The 14886-nt window shown below is 40.1% G+C and overlaps 1 protein-coding gene across 6 annotated transcripts in view; it reads right to left on the bottom strand.

The window, feature by feature from the left end:
- LOC127498478 (kelch-like protein 29) overlaps positions 1-14886 on the bottom strand; it is a 243050-nt gene that overhangs the window by 168746 nt on the left and 59418 nt on the right. For all 6 annotated transcript variants that reach the window (XM_051867840.1, XM_051867841.1, XM_051867839.1 and 3 more), the window contains one exon: positions 12701-12848. In XM_051867840.1, the coding sequence (XP_051723800.1) occupies positions 12701-12848 (148 nt within the window). The remainder of the gene's footprint in view (positions 1-12700; positions 12849-14886) is intronic.

Raw genomic sequence — 14886 nt, 5'->3', positions numbered from 1 at the left:
GCAATTCCACTAATGCCAACATAATTTTCGAGTCTATTTAAAAGAATATTGTGATCAATAGTGTCAAATGCTGCACTAAGATCCAGTAACACTAATAGAGAGATACAACCACGATCTGATGATAAGAGCAAATCATTAGTAACTCTAATGAGAGCAGTCTCAGTACTATGGTACGGTCTAAATCCTGACTGGAAATCCTCACAGATACCATTTCTTTCTAAAAAGGAACATAGCTGTGATGATACTGCCTTTTCTAGTATTTTTGACAGAAAAGTGAGATTTGAGATCGGCCTGTAATTGACTAATTCTCTAGGATCAAGTTGTGGTTTTTTAATAAGAGGTTTAATAATAGCCAGCTTAAAAGTTTTTGGTACGTATCCTAATGATAAAGATGAATTGACGATATTGAGAAGAGGGTCTATGACCTCTGGAAGCATTTCTTTCAATAGCTTAGTCGGTATAGGGTCTAACATACATGTTGTTGATTTTGATGATTTAACAAGTTTAGACAATTCTTCCTCTCCTAAAGCAGTAAATGAATTGAATTTTTCCTCAGGGACACTACAATGCACTATCTGACACGATACTGTAGTAGACGGTTGCATGGTTATTATTTTTTCTCTAATATTATCAATCTTGCAAGTAAAGAAGTTCATAAAGTCATTACTGCTGTGCTCTTTGGAAACATCAGAAGTTGAAGCTTTATTTCTTGTTAATTTAGCCACTGTATCAAATAAATACCTAGGGTTGTGTTTATTTTCTTCTAAGAGTTTAGAAAAATAGGCAGATCTAGCAGATTTTAAGGCCTTTCTGTACTCAATCATTCTCTCTCTCCACGAAATACGAAATACTTCTAGTTTTGATTTCTTCCAGCTGCGCTCCATTTTTCTGGCTGCTAGCTTTAGGGCCCGAGTGTGGTCATTGTACCATGGCATTGGATTAATTTCCTTAATCTTTTTTAAACGCAAAGGAGCAACTGAGTCTAATGTGCTGGAAAAGACAGAGGCAATAGTTTCTGTTGCAACATCGAGGTCTTCTAAGCTGTCTGGTATGCTAAGGCGATGAAAATGATCAGGAAGATTATTTATAAAGCAATCTTTAGTGGTAGAAGTGATGGTTCTACCATATTTATGGCATGGAGGCAGTTTAGCCGCCTTGACTAAATGTAGTATACACGAGACTAGATAATGATCTGAGATGTCGTCACTCTGCTGCAGAATTTCAACAGCATCAATATCGATTCCATGTGACAATATTAGATCTAAAGTATGATTACGACAATGAGTGGGTCCTGACACATGTTGTCTAACACCAATAGAGTTTAGAATATCTGCAAATGCCAATCCTAATGCGTCTTTTTTATTATCTACATGAATATTAAAATCACCAACAACAAGGACTTTATCTGCAGCTAGTACTAACTCTGATAGAAAGTCAGCAAATTCTTTGATAAAGTCTGTATTGTGTCCTGGTGGCCTGTATACAGTAGCCAGCACAAATGTCAACTTACATAATGTTACGTAAAGTACCATAGTTTCGAAGGAATTATATTTGAAAGACTTCTGACTAATACTGTAAATATTACTATAGATTACAGCAACACCTCCCCCTTTGCCTTTCTGACGGGCATTGTGTCGATAATCATAACCTTGAGGACTAGACTCATTTAAAGTAATGTAATCGTCCGGTTTTAGCCAAGTTTCTGTCAAACACAGCACATCTAGATTATTATCTTTGATAATATCATTAACAATAAGTGATTTTGAAGAAAGGGATCTAATATTTAACAACCCGAGTTTTATCATTTGTTTAGCATTATTATCTCTATTTTTTATTTGTTGAACATCAATTAAATTTTTACCATTAAATGGGTTTGGAAGTTTTTTGTTTTTACTAATTCGGGGTACAGACACAGTCTCTATTTGAAAATATCTAGGTGTAAGAGTTTCTATGTGTTGAGAGTTATCTGAATTTTCTGACTTCTGTAACGTGAGGCAGCTAGCAGACGGTCGGTTTAGCCAGTCTGTCTGCTTTCTGACCTGGGCCCCAGTTTGTCATGTTTCAGTTCTAAGACTATGTGCCATATTACTAGAGAGAAGAGCAGCACCATCCCGGGAGGGATGAATACCATCTCTTTTTAACAGGTCAGGTCTGCCCCAAAAACTTTTCCAATTATCTATGAAACCTATATTATTTTGCGGACACCACTTAGACAGCCAGCCATTGAGTGATGATAATCTGCTAACTATCTCATCACTCCGACGAACAGGAAGGGGGCCAGAGCAAATTACTTCTCCTGACATTGTACTTGCGAGTTCACACACCTCTTTAATGTTAATTTTAGTGATCTCCGACTGGCGAAGTCGAACATCATTAGTGCCGACGTGAATAATAATCTTAGAGTATTTACGATTAGCATTAGCCAGCACTTTTAAATTTGCTTTGATGTCAGGTGCTCTGGCTCCCGGCAAACATGTGACTATGGTGGCTGGTGTCTCTATTTTCACGTTCCGTGTAATAGAATCGCCAATAACTAGGGCACTTTCAACAGGATTCTCAGTGGGTGTATCACTGAGTGGGGAGAACCTGTTTGATGTTCTTATTGGAACGGAAGAGTGGTGTTTTCCGCAGCTAGGCCGCCTCACCGTTACCCAAGTGCCCTGCTGCGCGGGCTCTACAGCCGGAACCGAACAATGTACAGAGTTCACTAAGCTAGTCGCATCCAAAACAGTATCTGAAGCCCTTGCATTCTTACTATCCTCGATTAAAGTTTGGATGCGTGTCTCTAATTCTGAGATTCTCTCTGTCAGCCTGACTATTTCCCTACATTTATGACATGTAAATCCCTCGTCGCTGACAGAGAGAGCTATGGTAAACATGTGGCAAATGGAACAGGTAGCAATGCTGGGAGAGGATGACATGACTCACCGTGTTTGTAGACTGATCCGACTTACCACAGCTGTTTGAAGAACGCGTTGAAAAAGGAGCGCGCGAGCGACTGTTAGCAGGTTAACAAGCTAGCGCTGCAAATGCAAATGCGTTGTAACAGCGATTTAGATTCAAATATTACAAGCTAGCGACGTCAGATTAGTGTGGTAGGCAATATTACATATAAGGTAATAAAAAAATAAGCAACAATGAATAAAAGTAAGAGATTCAAAACAAAGCTATACGGAGTTACAGACGCAAACCAATCTGAGCAGCGTCAGTGTAAGGTTTTAACAGTGAAACGTGAAAGGATGGTGAAATTCTTTACTGAAGTGGTAGATCCAAATGGTAAGTGACATCGTTGAGCTGCCTCTGCATGGTGAAGGGACCTTTGTAGCGGGGACTCAGCTTACGGCAGGACGGGCGAAGACGAATGTCCCGGGTAGATTACCATACCTTCTGTCCAGGTTGATACTGAGGAGTTGGTAGCCGTCGAACATCTGCTTGATTCTTGTGTCTTCGCACTGCCTGTTGGAGGCGTAAATGAGCTGAATCCCACACCCTCTCGCTCTGCTGGAACCAGTGGTTGACAGCTGGAACCTCCGATGGCTCGCCAGACCATGGAAACAGTGGTGGTTGATATCCTAACACGCACTGGAACGGATTAAACCCGGTGCTAGACTGGTGGAGGGAGTTCTGGGTGTGCTCCGCCCAGGGGAGGAACCGGCTAAAGCTGTCCTGGTTCTGGTGACAATATGACTGCAGGTACCTCCCGATCTCCTGGATCTTGCGCTCAGTCTGGCCATTTGTCTGGGGACGGTAGCCGGATGATAAGCAGATGGAGACGCCAAGGAGCTCGAAGGAGGCTTGCCAGATGTGTGAGATAAACTGAGGACCTCTGTCAGATACAATGTCGTCAGGGAGACTGAAATGGCGAAATACATGTTGGAATAGAACTTCCGCCGCTTTGAATGCTGTTGGGAGTCCTTTCAGAGGGATGAGCTTGCATGACTTGGAGAATCGATCGACGATGACAAAAATGCAGGTATTGGAATTGGAATGAGGAAGGTCAGTCATGAAATAGATGACATGTCACATACAGAAGAGGATAGATGAGCTAAGTGATAACAAACAGTTCTTTATTGCAGGTAAACGTAGGCAGAGCAGGAACACAACAGTTAAGGATGTTTGAAGCAGGATGTTTTGACTTGAACTTAGCTGGATGGTAACAGTCTTTCTGATGCAGGTGGTGTAGTAGTGAAGCAGGCAGACGAACAGGGAACAGGATAATGAAGATGACAAGAGAACAGATGATTGAAGACAAGGAAGAGGATCAGGATGAACAGGTAAGCACTCAGGTGAGTATGGGTGAGTCTGTAGTCGAGTGATGAGACCAGACACGGAAGTGAAGGGAGTGGTGGCTTATAAAGGGTGACTTGTAATGGTGAACAGGTGCAGATGAACAGAATTCCGGGGATAGTGAACGAGTGGGCGGATTTGGTGCTGATGGCTGGGTAGATGGTGTAGCTGACTCCGTCACAGTACCCCCTCCTCCACGGGCGGCTCTTGATGGCCGGAGACGGGGACGACGGAGATGACCTCGACCTCTGGGAGTGGGTCAATCAGGGTCTTCGAGGTGGAACTGGGTGAGCAGAGTGGGGTCAAGGATGTCATTTCTAGCAACTCAGTATCATTCTTCTGGGCCTTACCCCTCCCAGTCTATGAGGTACTCCAGGCGGTTGCCCCGTTGTCGCAAATTAAGGATGGACCAGACCCGGTAGATGATGTCCTCGTCAACGACTTCAGGAGCAGGAGGTATGCCATCATCACCAGATCTTGTGAATGGAGACAGAGTGTCAGTGTAAGGTTTTAACAGTGAAACGTGAAAGGATGGTGAAATTCTTTACTGAAGTGGTAGATCCAAATGGTAAGTGACATCGTTGAGCTGCCTCTGCATGGTGAAGGGACCTTTGTAGCGGGGACTCAGCTTACGGCAGGACGGGCGAAGACGAATGTCCCGGGTAGATTACCATACCTTCTGTCCAGGTTGATACTGAGGAGTTGGTAGCCGTCGAACATCTGCTTGATTCTTGTGTCTTCGCACTGCCTGTTGGAGGCGTAAATGAGCTGAATCCCACACCCTCTCGCTCTGCTGGAACCAGTGGTTGACAGCTGGAACCTCCGATGGCTCGCCAGACCATGGAAACAGTGGTGGTTGATATCCTAACATGCACTGGAACGGATTAAACCCGGTGCTAGACTGGTGGAGGGAGTTCTGGGTGTGCTCCGCCCAGGGGAGGAACCGGCTAAAGCTGTCCTGGTTCTGGTGACAATATGACTGCAGGTACCTCCCGATCTCCTGGATCTTGCGCTCAGTCTGGCCATTTGTCTGGGGACGGTAGCCGGATGATAAGCAGATGGAGACGCCAAGGAGCTCGAAGGAGGCTTGCCAGATGTGTGAGATAAACTGAGGACCTCTGTCAGATACAATGTCGTCAGGGAGACTGAAATGGCGAAATACATGTTGGAATAGAACTTCCGCCGCTTTGAATGCTGTTGGGAGTCCTTTCAGAGGGATGAGCTTGCATGACTTGGAGAATCGATCGACGATGACAAAAATGCAGGTATTGGAATTGGAATGAGGAAGGTCAGTCATGAAATAGATGCCCAGATAAGACCAGGGACATTGAGGTATGGGCAGTGGAACCAGTTTACCTTCTGGTAGTAGACAGGGATTGTTGGTGATGGCACAGACTGAGCAACCCTTGACGTACCGCGAGTTGTCCTGGGTCATAGATGGCCACCAGTAGCGTTGGTTGTGGAGCGAGAGGATTCGCTGACTACGTGGGTGTTCAGAGCCCAGAGAGGTGTGAGCTGAGTCCATGAGGGGCAGGCGACAGGTTGATGGCACGTAGATACGCCCCTCAGGACCTCCCAGTGGAGCAGGTTCGGCGAGGGTGGCTTGACGGATTTGGTCGTCGATGGCCCATTGAATGGGGCTTACAATCATGGCTGGAGGGAGAATGGACTCTGATGTAGTGGGTTCAGGATCAGGATGGTGAAGACGGGAAAGAGCATCGGCTTTGCAGTTCTTGCTTCCAGGTCAGTATGTGACTAAAAAGTCAAAGCGGGTGAAGAATAAAGCCCATCTGGCTTGACGGGGGTTGAGTCGTTTTGCTTCACGCAGCTATTCTAGGTTTCTGTGGTCAGTGATGACTTCAAACTGGTAAGTGGCTCCCTCCAGCCAATGTCTGATCTCTTCTTGGGTGAGTTTGATAGCCAGGAGCTCACGATTGCCAATGTCATAGTTTTGCTCCGCCAGGGACAGCTTTTTTGAGTAGTAGGCACATGGATGGAGGCGTGGAGGATCACCTTGCCGCTGTGAGAGCACTGCTCCAACTCAAGTGGTGGATGCATCTACCTTGACGACAAACAGCAATTCTGGATTGGGATGATTGAGAACCAGAGCAGAGACAAATGCTGCTTTCAAGCTTTTGAAGGAGCTGGTGGCAGATGGTGTCCAGGACAAAGACTTGGGTTGGTTCTTCAGGAGTGTGGTGAGATGTGAACTGAGAAAACTGTAGTTCTTGATGAAGCGACGATAAAAATTTGTAAAATCCAGGAAACTCTGTAACTCCTTTACGGTGGTGGGTTGGGGCCAGTTCTGGATAGTTTCCACCTTCCTCTGGTCCATTTTTATGCCATGCTAGTCGATGATTTACCAGTATAGCAAACACTGCAGAAAAAACCCATTGCAATCCTGCGCCTCACCGGTGTATGTCGCTGGTTGGGCCATGGGACTGGCAGAGGCAGCCGCCGAAGGAGATGGTGTTGTGGAAAGCAGTGATTGCTGAACTGCATGAACGAGATTGGCGAATGAATCCATGTTCATGCTCGTGCATTCTGCATTTTTGGCGGTCTGGTCTTCTGTCACATACAGAAGAGAACAGATGAGGTAAGTGATAATAAACAGTTCTTTATTGCAGGTAAACATGAGCACAGCAGGAACACAACAGCTAAGGATGTTTGAAGCAGGATAGTTTGACTTGAACTTAGATGGATAGTAACACAGTCTTTCTGATGCAGGTGGCGTAGTGGCTTATAAAGGATGACTTGATGACGGTGAACAGGTGCAGGTGATCAGAATTCCGGGGATAGTGAACGAGTGGGCGAATCTGGTGCTAATGGCTGGTGTAGCTGACTCCGTGACAGTACACTGCCCGGCAAAAAAAAATTGAATTTGAAGCATATTAAGAGCCTTAAAAACACTCAAGAATATTATCAAAGTTTGACGTGTTGCCATGGCAACAATATTTAAAATATCAAAAATTCTGTCACAGATCTATATCTGCTGTGCATTGACATTACACTGATGAAGTTTGAAGCAAATCAGGTAAAAATAACAGAGTGAACTCAATGCATTTTGAAAGTGACACACTTCTTGCTGCCAGTTGGCGCTATAACTTTGACTCACAATAGTCACATCCATGTGATCAGACTCCTATAACGAACACACAGCTGAAATTTCATAAAAATCAATCAATGTATGCAGACATTATAACACATTTCCTGTTTCCCTTTTCTCTCCATAAATTTGTTGCCTCGCCACGGCCAAACCGTTTGAGATATCAAAAATCCGCTGGCAATTTAGCATCATCAGTGTCTTGACTTCAAGCTGACCGAGTTTGGTGGTGATCGGATTAATCGCCTAGGAGGAGTATATCAAATTCCAGAGCATGCATTTTTCAAACAACCCATAATAGCCGACTTCCTGTTGAGCTGGCGTATAACTTAGAGCATGAAAGTTGTTAGGCCCGATGAGGTCTGTATATGTACCGAGTTTCATACTAATACGTGCAAGCGTATTTGATATATGGACCAAGTTTTCGGACTTTGTTCAAGGGGGTGCTGTCGAGCCCCCCCTGCCACGCCCGGGTACCAGCCTCTGTGGCGTCCTAATGGCCACAGATTCCAATGTGTGTGCCAATTTTCAAGAGTTTTTGAGCACGTTAAGGCCCCCAAAAAGCCCTGGAAGTTTGAAGGAAAAAATAAATAAATAATAATAATAATAATAATAATAATCCTTAGGAGAACAATAGGCCCCTGCGCCTTAGTGGCTTGGGCCCTAATAATCCTTAGGAGAACAATAGGCCCCTGCGCCTTAGTGGCTTGGGCCCTAATAATCCAAAAGAAAACAATAGGGCCTTCACCCTTTGGGCTTGGGCCCTAATAATCCTAAAGAAAAATATAGCTGCAAGCAGCGATTACTGACCCAAGCCCGGTGGCACCGCCACCCCGCCAGGGCAACTGTGCACGGTGGCCAATGGGCATTTAAATTTAAATCTAAATTGTGACATAAAGTAGTCTTTGATAAATGTTTAAATATACCTGCACATACAGTATAAAATAAAAAAGAAATCATTGTTCCATCTATCTAAACTATTGCTCTATTGCTTGATTTATCCAACCCTGTTTAAAAATAGGTATATGCTACCCTCTAGTTGTTACTCTATGTATAACATTTATCTATTTTTCAATCAGATATAATTAATCTGCCTATTTTTAACTTACACATGCTTTTTGAATTGAAAAAAAAAAGAATAAAATGTGTTTATTTCAAACATTTGCATTATTCTATATATAAATTAATTATGTATAGTGTTTTTTTATAGAAAATATGAGTTATTCCATTTCCCTTTTTTGACATTACTTCAATCTATCACCATGGCAACACCATTCGAGATATCCATTATCCGTTCTCAATTTAACATCTTCAATGTCTTAGCACCATGGTAAAAAATGTTTGGTCTGAATCGAATAAACCCCCTAGAAGTAGTAGTTTAAGATTCAGAGCAGTTTATTCAAAAAAATCCACATTCAAACCAAAATATCTGACTTCCTGTTGGTCGGAGCTAATGACTGTAAATTAGAAAGTTGTCCGGCTTAATGAGACCAATATGTGTACCGAGTTTGGCGACTGTAGGTTAAACTAACCCCCCCACTTTTGTCAAAAGGTGGCGCTATAGAGGCCCAGCTCCCCACCCGTTTCTACGGTTTTGCCCATGTCTACTGGTTGACATCTCTGATGTGTGTATTGAGTCTCATGCAATTTGAAGCATGTTAAGAGTCTCAAAAGCTTCCAAAACGAATATTAAAGTTTGATGCGTTGCCATGGTAACGGTGTTTGAGATATCATAATTCTTTTCAAAGGTCTACATCTGCCATGTTTTGACATTATTCTGATAAAGTTTGAAGCAAATTGGATAAAAACAAGAGGGTGATCTCAAAGCAAGTTAAAAGTGACACACTTCCTGCTGCCAGTTGGTGGCGCTATAACTTTGACTCACAATAGTCACATCCATGTGATCAGCCTTGTACAACAAACACACAGCTGACGTTTGATCAAAATCAATCAATGTATGCAGATATTATAATACATTTCCTGTTTCCCTTTTCTCGCCATAAATTTGTTGCCTCGCCACGGCCAAACCGTTTGAGATATCAAAAATCCGCTGGCAATTTTTCATCATCAATGTCTTGACTTCATGCTGACCGAGTTTGGTGGTGATCGGATTAATCGCCTAGGAGGAGTATATCAAATTCCAGAGCATGCGTTTTTCAAACAACCCATAATAACTGACTTCAAGTTGAGCTGGCGTATAACTTAGAGCACGAAAGTTGTTAGGCCCGATGAGGTCTTTATGTGTACTGAGTTTCATACTAATACATGTAAGCGTGTTTGATATATGGCCAAGTTTTCGGATCCCATTCAAGGGGGCGCTGTCGAACCCCTGTGCCACGCCCAGGTCCCAGCCTCTGCGGCGTCCTAATGGCCGCAGATTCCAATGTGTGTGCCAATTTTCAAGAGTTTTTGAGCACGTTAAGGCCCCCAAAAAGCCCTGGAAGGTTGAAAATTTTTTTTAAAAAAATAATAATACTCCTTAGGAGAACAATAGGCCCTTGCGCCTTAGTGGCTTGGGCCCTAACAATAGGGCCTTCGCCCTTTGGGCTTGGGCCCTAATAATAATCCTTAGAAAAACAATAGGGCCCTGCGCCTTAGTGGCTTGGGCCCAAAAAAAAAAAAAAAAAAATGAATTTAAACACTTTGAAATGTTATATAACAACTAAAACATTGAAAAGATTTTTTTTAAAATACCTTTTTTGAAGCTTTATTTGTCAATGACCCATATAACAAAAAGTGTTGGAAAAACATGTATTTTCGTTAGTGTCTTTGTACATCCACAGCTGAAAATGTTCTAAAATCAACAGACAATACACCTGTAGTTTTGATGTTAGTTTTTACTTTTAATAAATGCATTACTAGAAAAAAGGCAGTGCTTTATTTTGCAGTAAAGTTTAACTGTTTGGCTAAGGTAAGTGTGTTTAGATCATTGTGTTAAAGGATTAGTTCACTTTCAAATGAAAATTACCCCAAGCTTTACTCACCCTCAAGCCATCCTAGGTGTATATGACTTTCTTCTTTCTGATGAACACAACTGGAGAATTATTAATCTATGAATATTAAACTATGAAACGCATCCAAGATTTATAATGGCAGTAAGCGTTACCAAACGAGTATGAGCTGAAGAAAGTGTCTCCATCCACATCCATCCATCATAAACATGTACTCCACACAGCTCCGGGTGGTTAATAAAGGCCTTCTGAAGCGAAGCGATGCATTTGTGTAAAAAAAAAAAAAAAAAAAAAAAAGGCCAGACCGTCCTTCCATATTCAAATTATGATAAAAACGTAACTGGCGTCTCATCAGGTCCGTGAGTTGAATAGGGAAGGCGTAGGATGTAGCATAAGCTTTTTGAACTGCTAGAGTTTTACACTTTCTTCGTAAGTAGAATACGGAAGGAGGTCTGGTGGAAGCTAGATATTTTACTTCATAACTTGTTAAATATGGATATTTTTTCTTACACAAACGCATCGCTTCACTTCAGAAGGCCTTTCTTAACCCCCGGGAGCCGTGTGGAATATGTTTATGATTGATGGCTCATACTTGTTTACGCTTACTGCCATTATAAAGCTCGGATGCGTCAGGATATTTATTAATATTTCTCAGAATGTGTTTATCAGAAGGAAGAAAGTCATATACACATAGGATGGCTTGAGGGTAAGTAAAGCTTGGGGTAGTTTTCATTGGAAAGTGAACTAATCCTTTAACTGTTTTGAGAGCAGTTACATTACTTTGGAGATATGTGTCAAATCAATTGAGAAAAACTGTAATAGGCAAATACTTAAAAGTCCATGGATAGATCATTATTACAGTGATTATTATGTTTCTAGCAAGTTATATGTTTGGCAACAATTCTTTTAACCCTAAAAGATAGAGTGTGTAGCTTTTAATTTCTTAACCATGTAGGAAGACGTATCATGGCCATATTCCAGGATGACAATGCCAATATTGATCAGGATTAAAATTATAATTATAATAAAAATATATATATATATATATATATATATATATATTATTTTATAGGTTATACAAGGCATATTTGTTAAATTAAAACTATAAAGGGGAACATAATTAAAATGAGCTACTCATATAATTTGACAAACTTAAAGTTAAAGCTGCTCACTTCCGGATTTATCCAAATATAGATACAAATAATTTTGAGATTGTTACAGATACAGATATTGGCTCCACTACACACCTCTACTAATTTGCAAAGATTTCCAGAACAGAAATCTGAACACTGGATAAGACAGGCTTGAAAGTCTTGTTTCATTTTGTTGACATTAGAGTCAGAGGGGATTTTGAATATCTCTTTTTATCACTCCATAAATTAGAAAAAAAAACTGTCAAAACCCAGACAAATTTTTTTAGGAATTAAATGTTGAATAAGATCAGGCAAATTATATATGAAAAAACGGGAACACTTTAGTATAGGGAACACATATAAACTATTAACTACAACTTTTCCCTCAATAAACTCCTAATTTACTGCTTATTGATAGTTAGTAAGATAGTTGTTAGGTTAGGGTATTGGGTAGGATTACGAATGTAGAATAAGGTCATGCAGAATAAGGCATTAATATGTGCTTAATAAGTACTAATAAATAGGCAATATTCTAGTAATATGCATGCTAATAAGCAACTAGTTAAAAGACCCTAAAATAAAGTGTTACCGAAAAAACTCTTCTGTATAATCCTTTAGAATATAGATATGAAAAAAACTATAAAGTTTGGTGCCTGTAAGAGCTATTTAAGAGATTTCCCTCACTGCTCTTGACTGAATAACTTCAGTAGCTTTAGTCAGATTCAGTGTATATTTAATTCATACAGTGAAGACTACGCAGTGTCTTATTTTTTAATTTGATTATTCAATTTCTTACTTGAATGCTGCTGTTAAATAAACCTACTGTCCTTGAAAAAAATAAAGCAGTTTATTTCATTTGTATATTTTATTGTATTTTTCATATTGATTGTAATTTGCATCTTTGCACTTATTTTAATAAAATTAAATAAAATAAATGTTTTTTAACCTTGTAAGGCTATTTTTTTTTTTTTTTAATTGGGAAATTAGTTTGTCCGTACTGTGCTCAGTAACTTGCAAAATAGTCTTAAAAACTAACCTGAAAAAAAAGAAAAAGATGAGATTGTGAATTGTGATCTTGTCTGAAAAAAAATCATGATATGACATTTTTGCCCAATCACCCGCCCCTAATTTGAAGCCACTTCAAGCAATCAATCCCTCTATGCATGAAAAGATAATGTACAAGAGGTGTTATTGTAGAGTTCGTGCCTTTGCGTTCAGTTTTTTACCTGTGATATCTTTCTCCCTCATCTGTTTTGCCGGCGGCTCGTCCGTGTCCCAGGGCGTGGATTGGTTAATGAGTGTTTGTCCCCACCGGACACTATTAGCCAGGACCTGGCCCTGAGTCTGCGTGTCTGCCGACGGGTGCCCAGAGACCTGTTTCAACAAGAAGAACGTCTCAGGTAAATAGACCAGCCTTTAATTACTATGTCTACGTTTCCAATTACAGCCCATTTGCCAGACACTGCTACATCATTTTGCTTTGTTAATATTCCATTCCATTCGCTCTTTTAATTACGCCGCTGTTCTAGATTAGAGCCATCAATAATGCAGGAAAATCCAAGGTCGGCCCCCAGCGATTTGACTGGGTGCAAGAAAGTGAGATCTATATAGAGAACATTTTACTAATTAATTCTTATCTGCCTCGCATTGACTGTAAATCAAAGGGAGGGAAAGAAGTTTTGTGGGATCGAGGGGGACTTTTAATCACTTCGCTGAAAATAGGTACTAAAGTTGAATGGAAATGGACACGCAAAACTCACTCTAGTGAAGAATCCCACTAGCTTTGACATCAACACTTGCTCAATCATATAAACAAGCATTTAATCTACAATATGATGCTCTACCTAAAGCATTGACATTGACTAGTTACAATATAATGCCACTATTTAATGGAAACAAATAAAATGCATCATTATACAGTATGAACACATACTTTACACAATATTAACAGAGTAAAAATTCTATTAGAAAACAGATACTCAGTAAGCTTACTGGGCAAATATTGCCTGATTATTTGGTATGGCTTATATTATATTTTCTGAATGTAATCTTTGTAATCATGAAAAAAATTAGATTTTTTAAAAAATCCAACGGTTACAAATTTTCAAAGTAAAAAGTTGGGGTTTCCATCCATCTATCTATTTGCATGTGCTAGGAACAAGACAACAAAAAGCTCAGTTTTTTTTTTTTTTTTTTCTTTCCAAAATTTAATTCATATTCATCTTTTGTGTCTTCAAAGGATGGATCTTATTATGCTGCTGTCAGAACTCGCTGTTCCATATGCAAGTTGGAGAAAAGAAAAATAAGTGGCTGAAAACAAGCCCTAAATGTCTTGATTTTATGCCACTTTTTATTCATGTGCATTTCAAAACTGTAAATAAAAAGAAGAAAACATAAAAAGATACCTCCTTAGCATCAAGTGTGGGCGTTGAGTTTGTCAAAGTGTTTTTCATTGCCAAGCCCGCAAAAAAACCTTTAAATGTGAAAAATGTATTTAGAGATTTCTTCTACAGCGCAAGACTGAATTATCCACATTCTTCATGCCGTTGCTAAAATGTTTTAAATTTCATCCAAAGTTCACCAAACAAAATGAGCAAAACTATAAATCACTTTAAACTATAAACAGGCATAAAGAGCACACATACTGTACAAGCCTGTAACATACTTCACATGTCTGTGACAGTACAAAGATAAAGTTTTTGTCTGTTACAGCTGCATTTTCACATTACTGGTTTTAATTTGACCTTTTGTTTAACTAGCATTTATTCAATGGCATTTTAAATTGCAATTATAATGACGAAAACAAATAAACATGCAAGGACTTTAAATTTTATGAATGAAGTTCTGTAGAAATCTTTCTGTGGAATTCAGATGGTAAATGCTTTGCAGGCTAAAAATGGATACAATTCATTTCGATACCTTTGCAAAGAAGCAAATAATGCTCTCTCACACACAAACTGTTAAAGAGCGGGTGTGCAGGACAAACAGCATGAGATGAAAGAACGAAGAAAGAAGAAAGGGTCCTGCAGATTGCTGTAACACACAAAAAATACTAATTTATTAACAGTCCATGTATTAGTATTCTTTGTAAGATAAAAAAATGGCATTAAAAATAATTCAAGCATGTGGAAAGAAATCTAAAACATCCCCTATCGGCTGTTCTATCTCGGAATAGAGATGCATGTTCATATCGCTGACAGGAGAGCTATCAGTAATGAATTTCACCTGCATTCACTAAAACTTGTCAAAAGTTGCATCTAGAATATTCCATGTGAGAACACTGAATAAATATAACATCATGGAGCTGAAGTATGTCAAGTCTATTTTCTTCTTACATTTGGACAGCACTGTTGAGTCTTATGACTAGATACGGTTTGTGAAATTGAAAAGCTTATTTATTGAGCACTATGAT

The sequence above is a fragment of the Ctenopharyngodon idella genome, chromosome 17 (genome assembly GCF_019924925.1).
Source record: "Ctenopharyngodon idella isolate HZGC_01 chromosome 17, HZGC01, whole genome shotgun sequence".
In the NCBI taxonomy this organism is placed as follows: domain Eukaryota; kingdom Metazoa; phylum Chordata; class Actinopteri; order Cypriniformes; family Xenocyprididae; genus Ctenopharyngodon; species Ctenopharyngodon idella.
The sequence above is the reverse complement of the archived record's forward strand: the minus strand, read 5'-3'. Positions and strand labels throughout refer to the sequence as shown.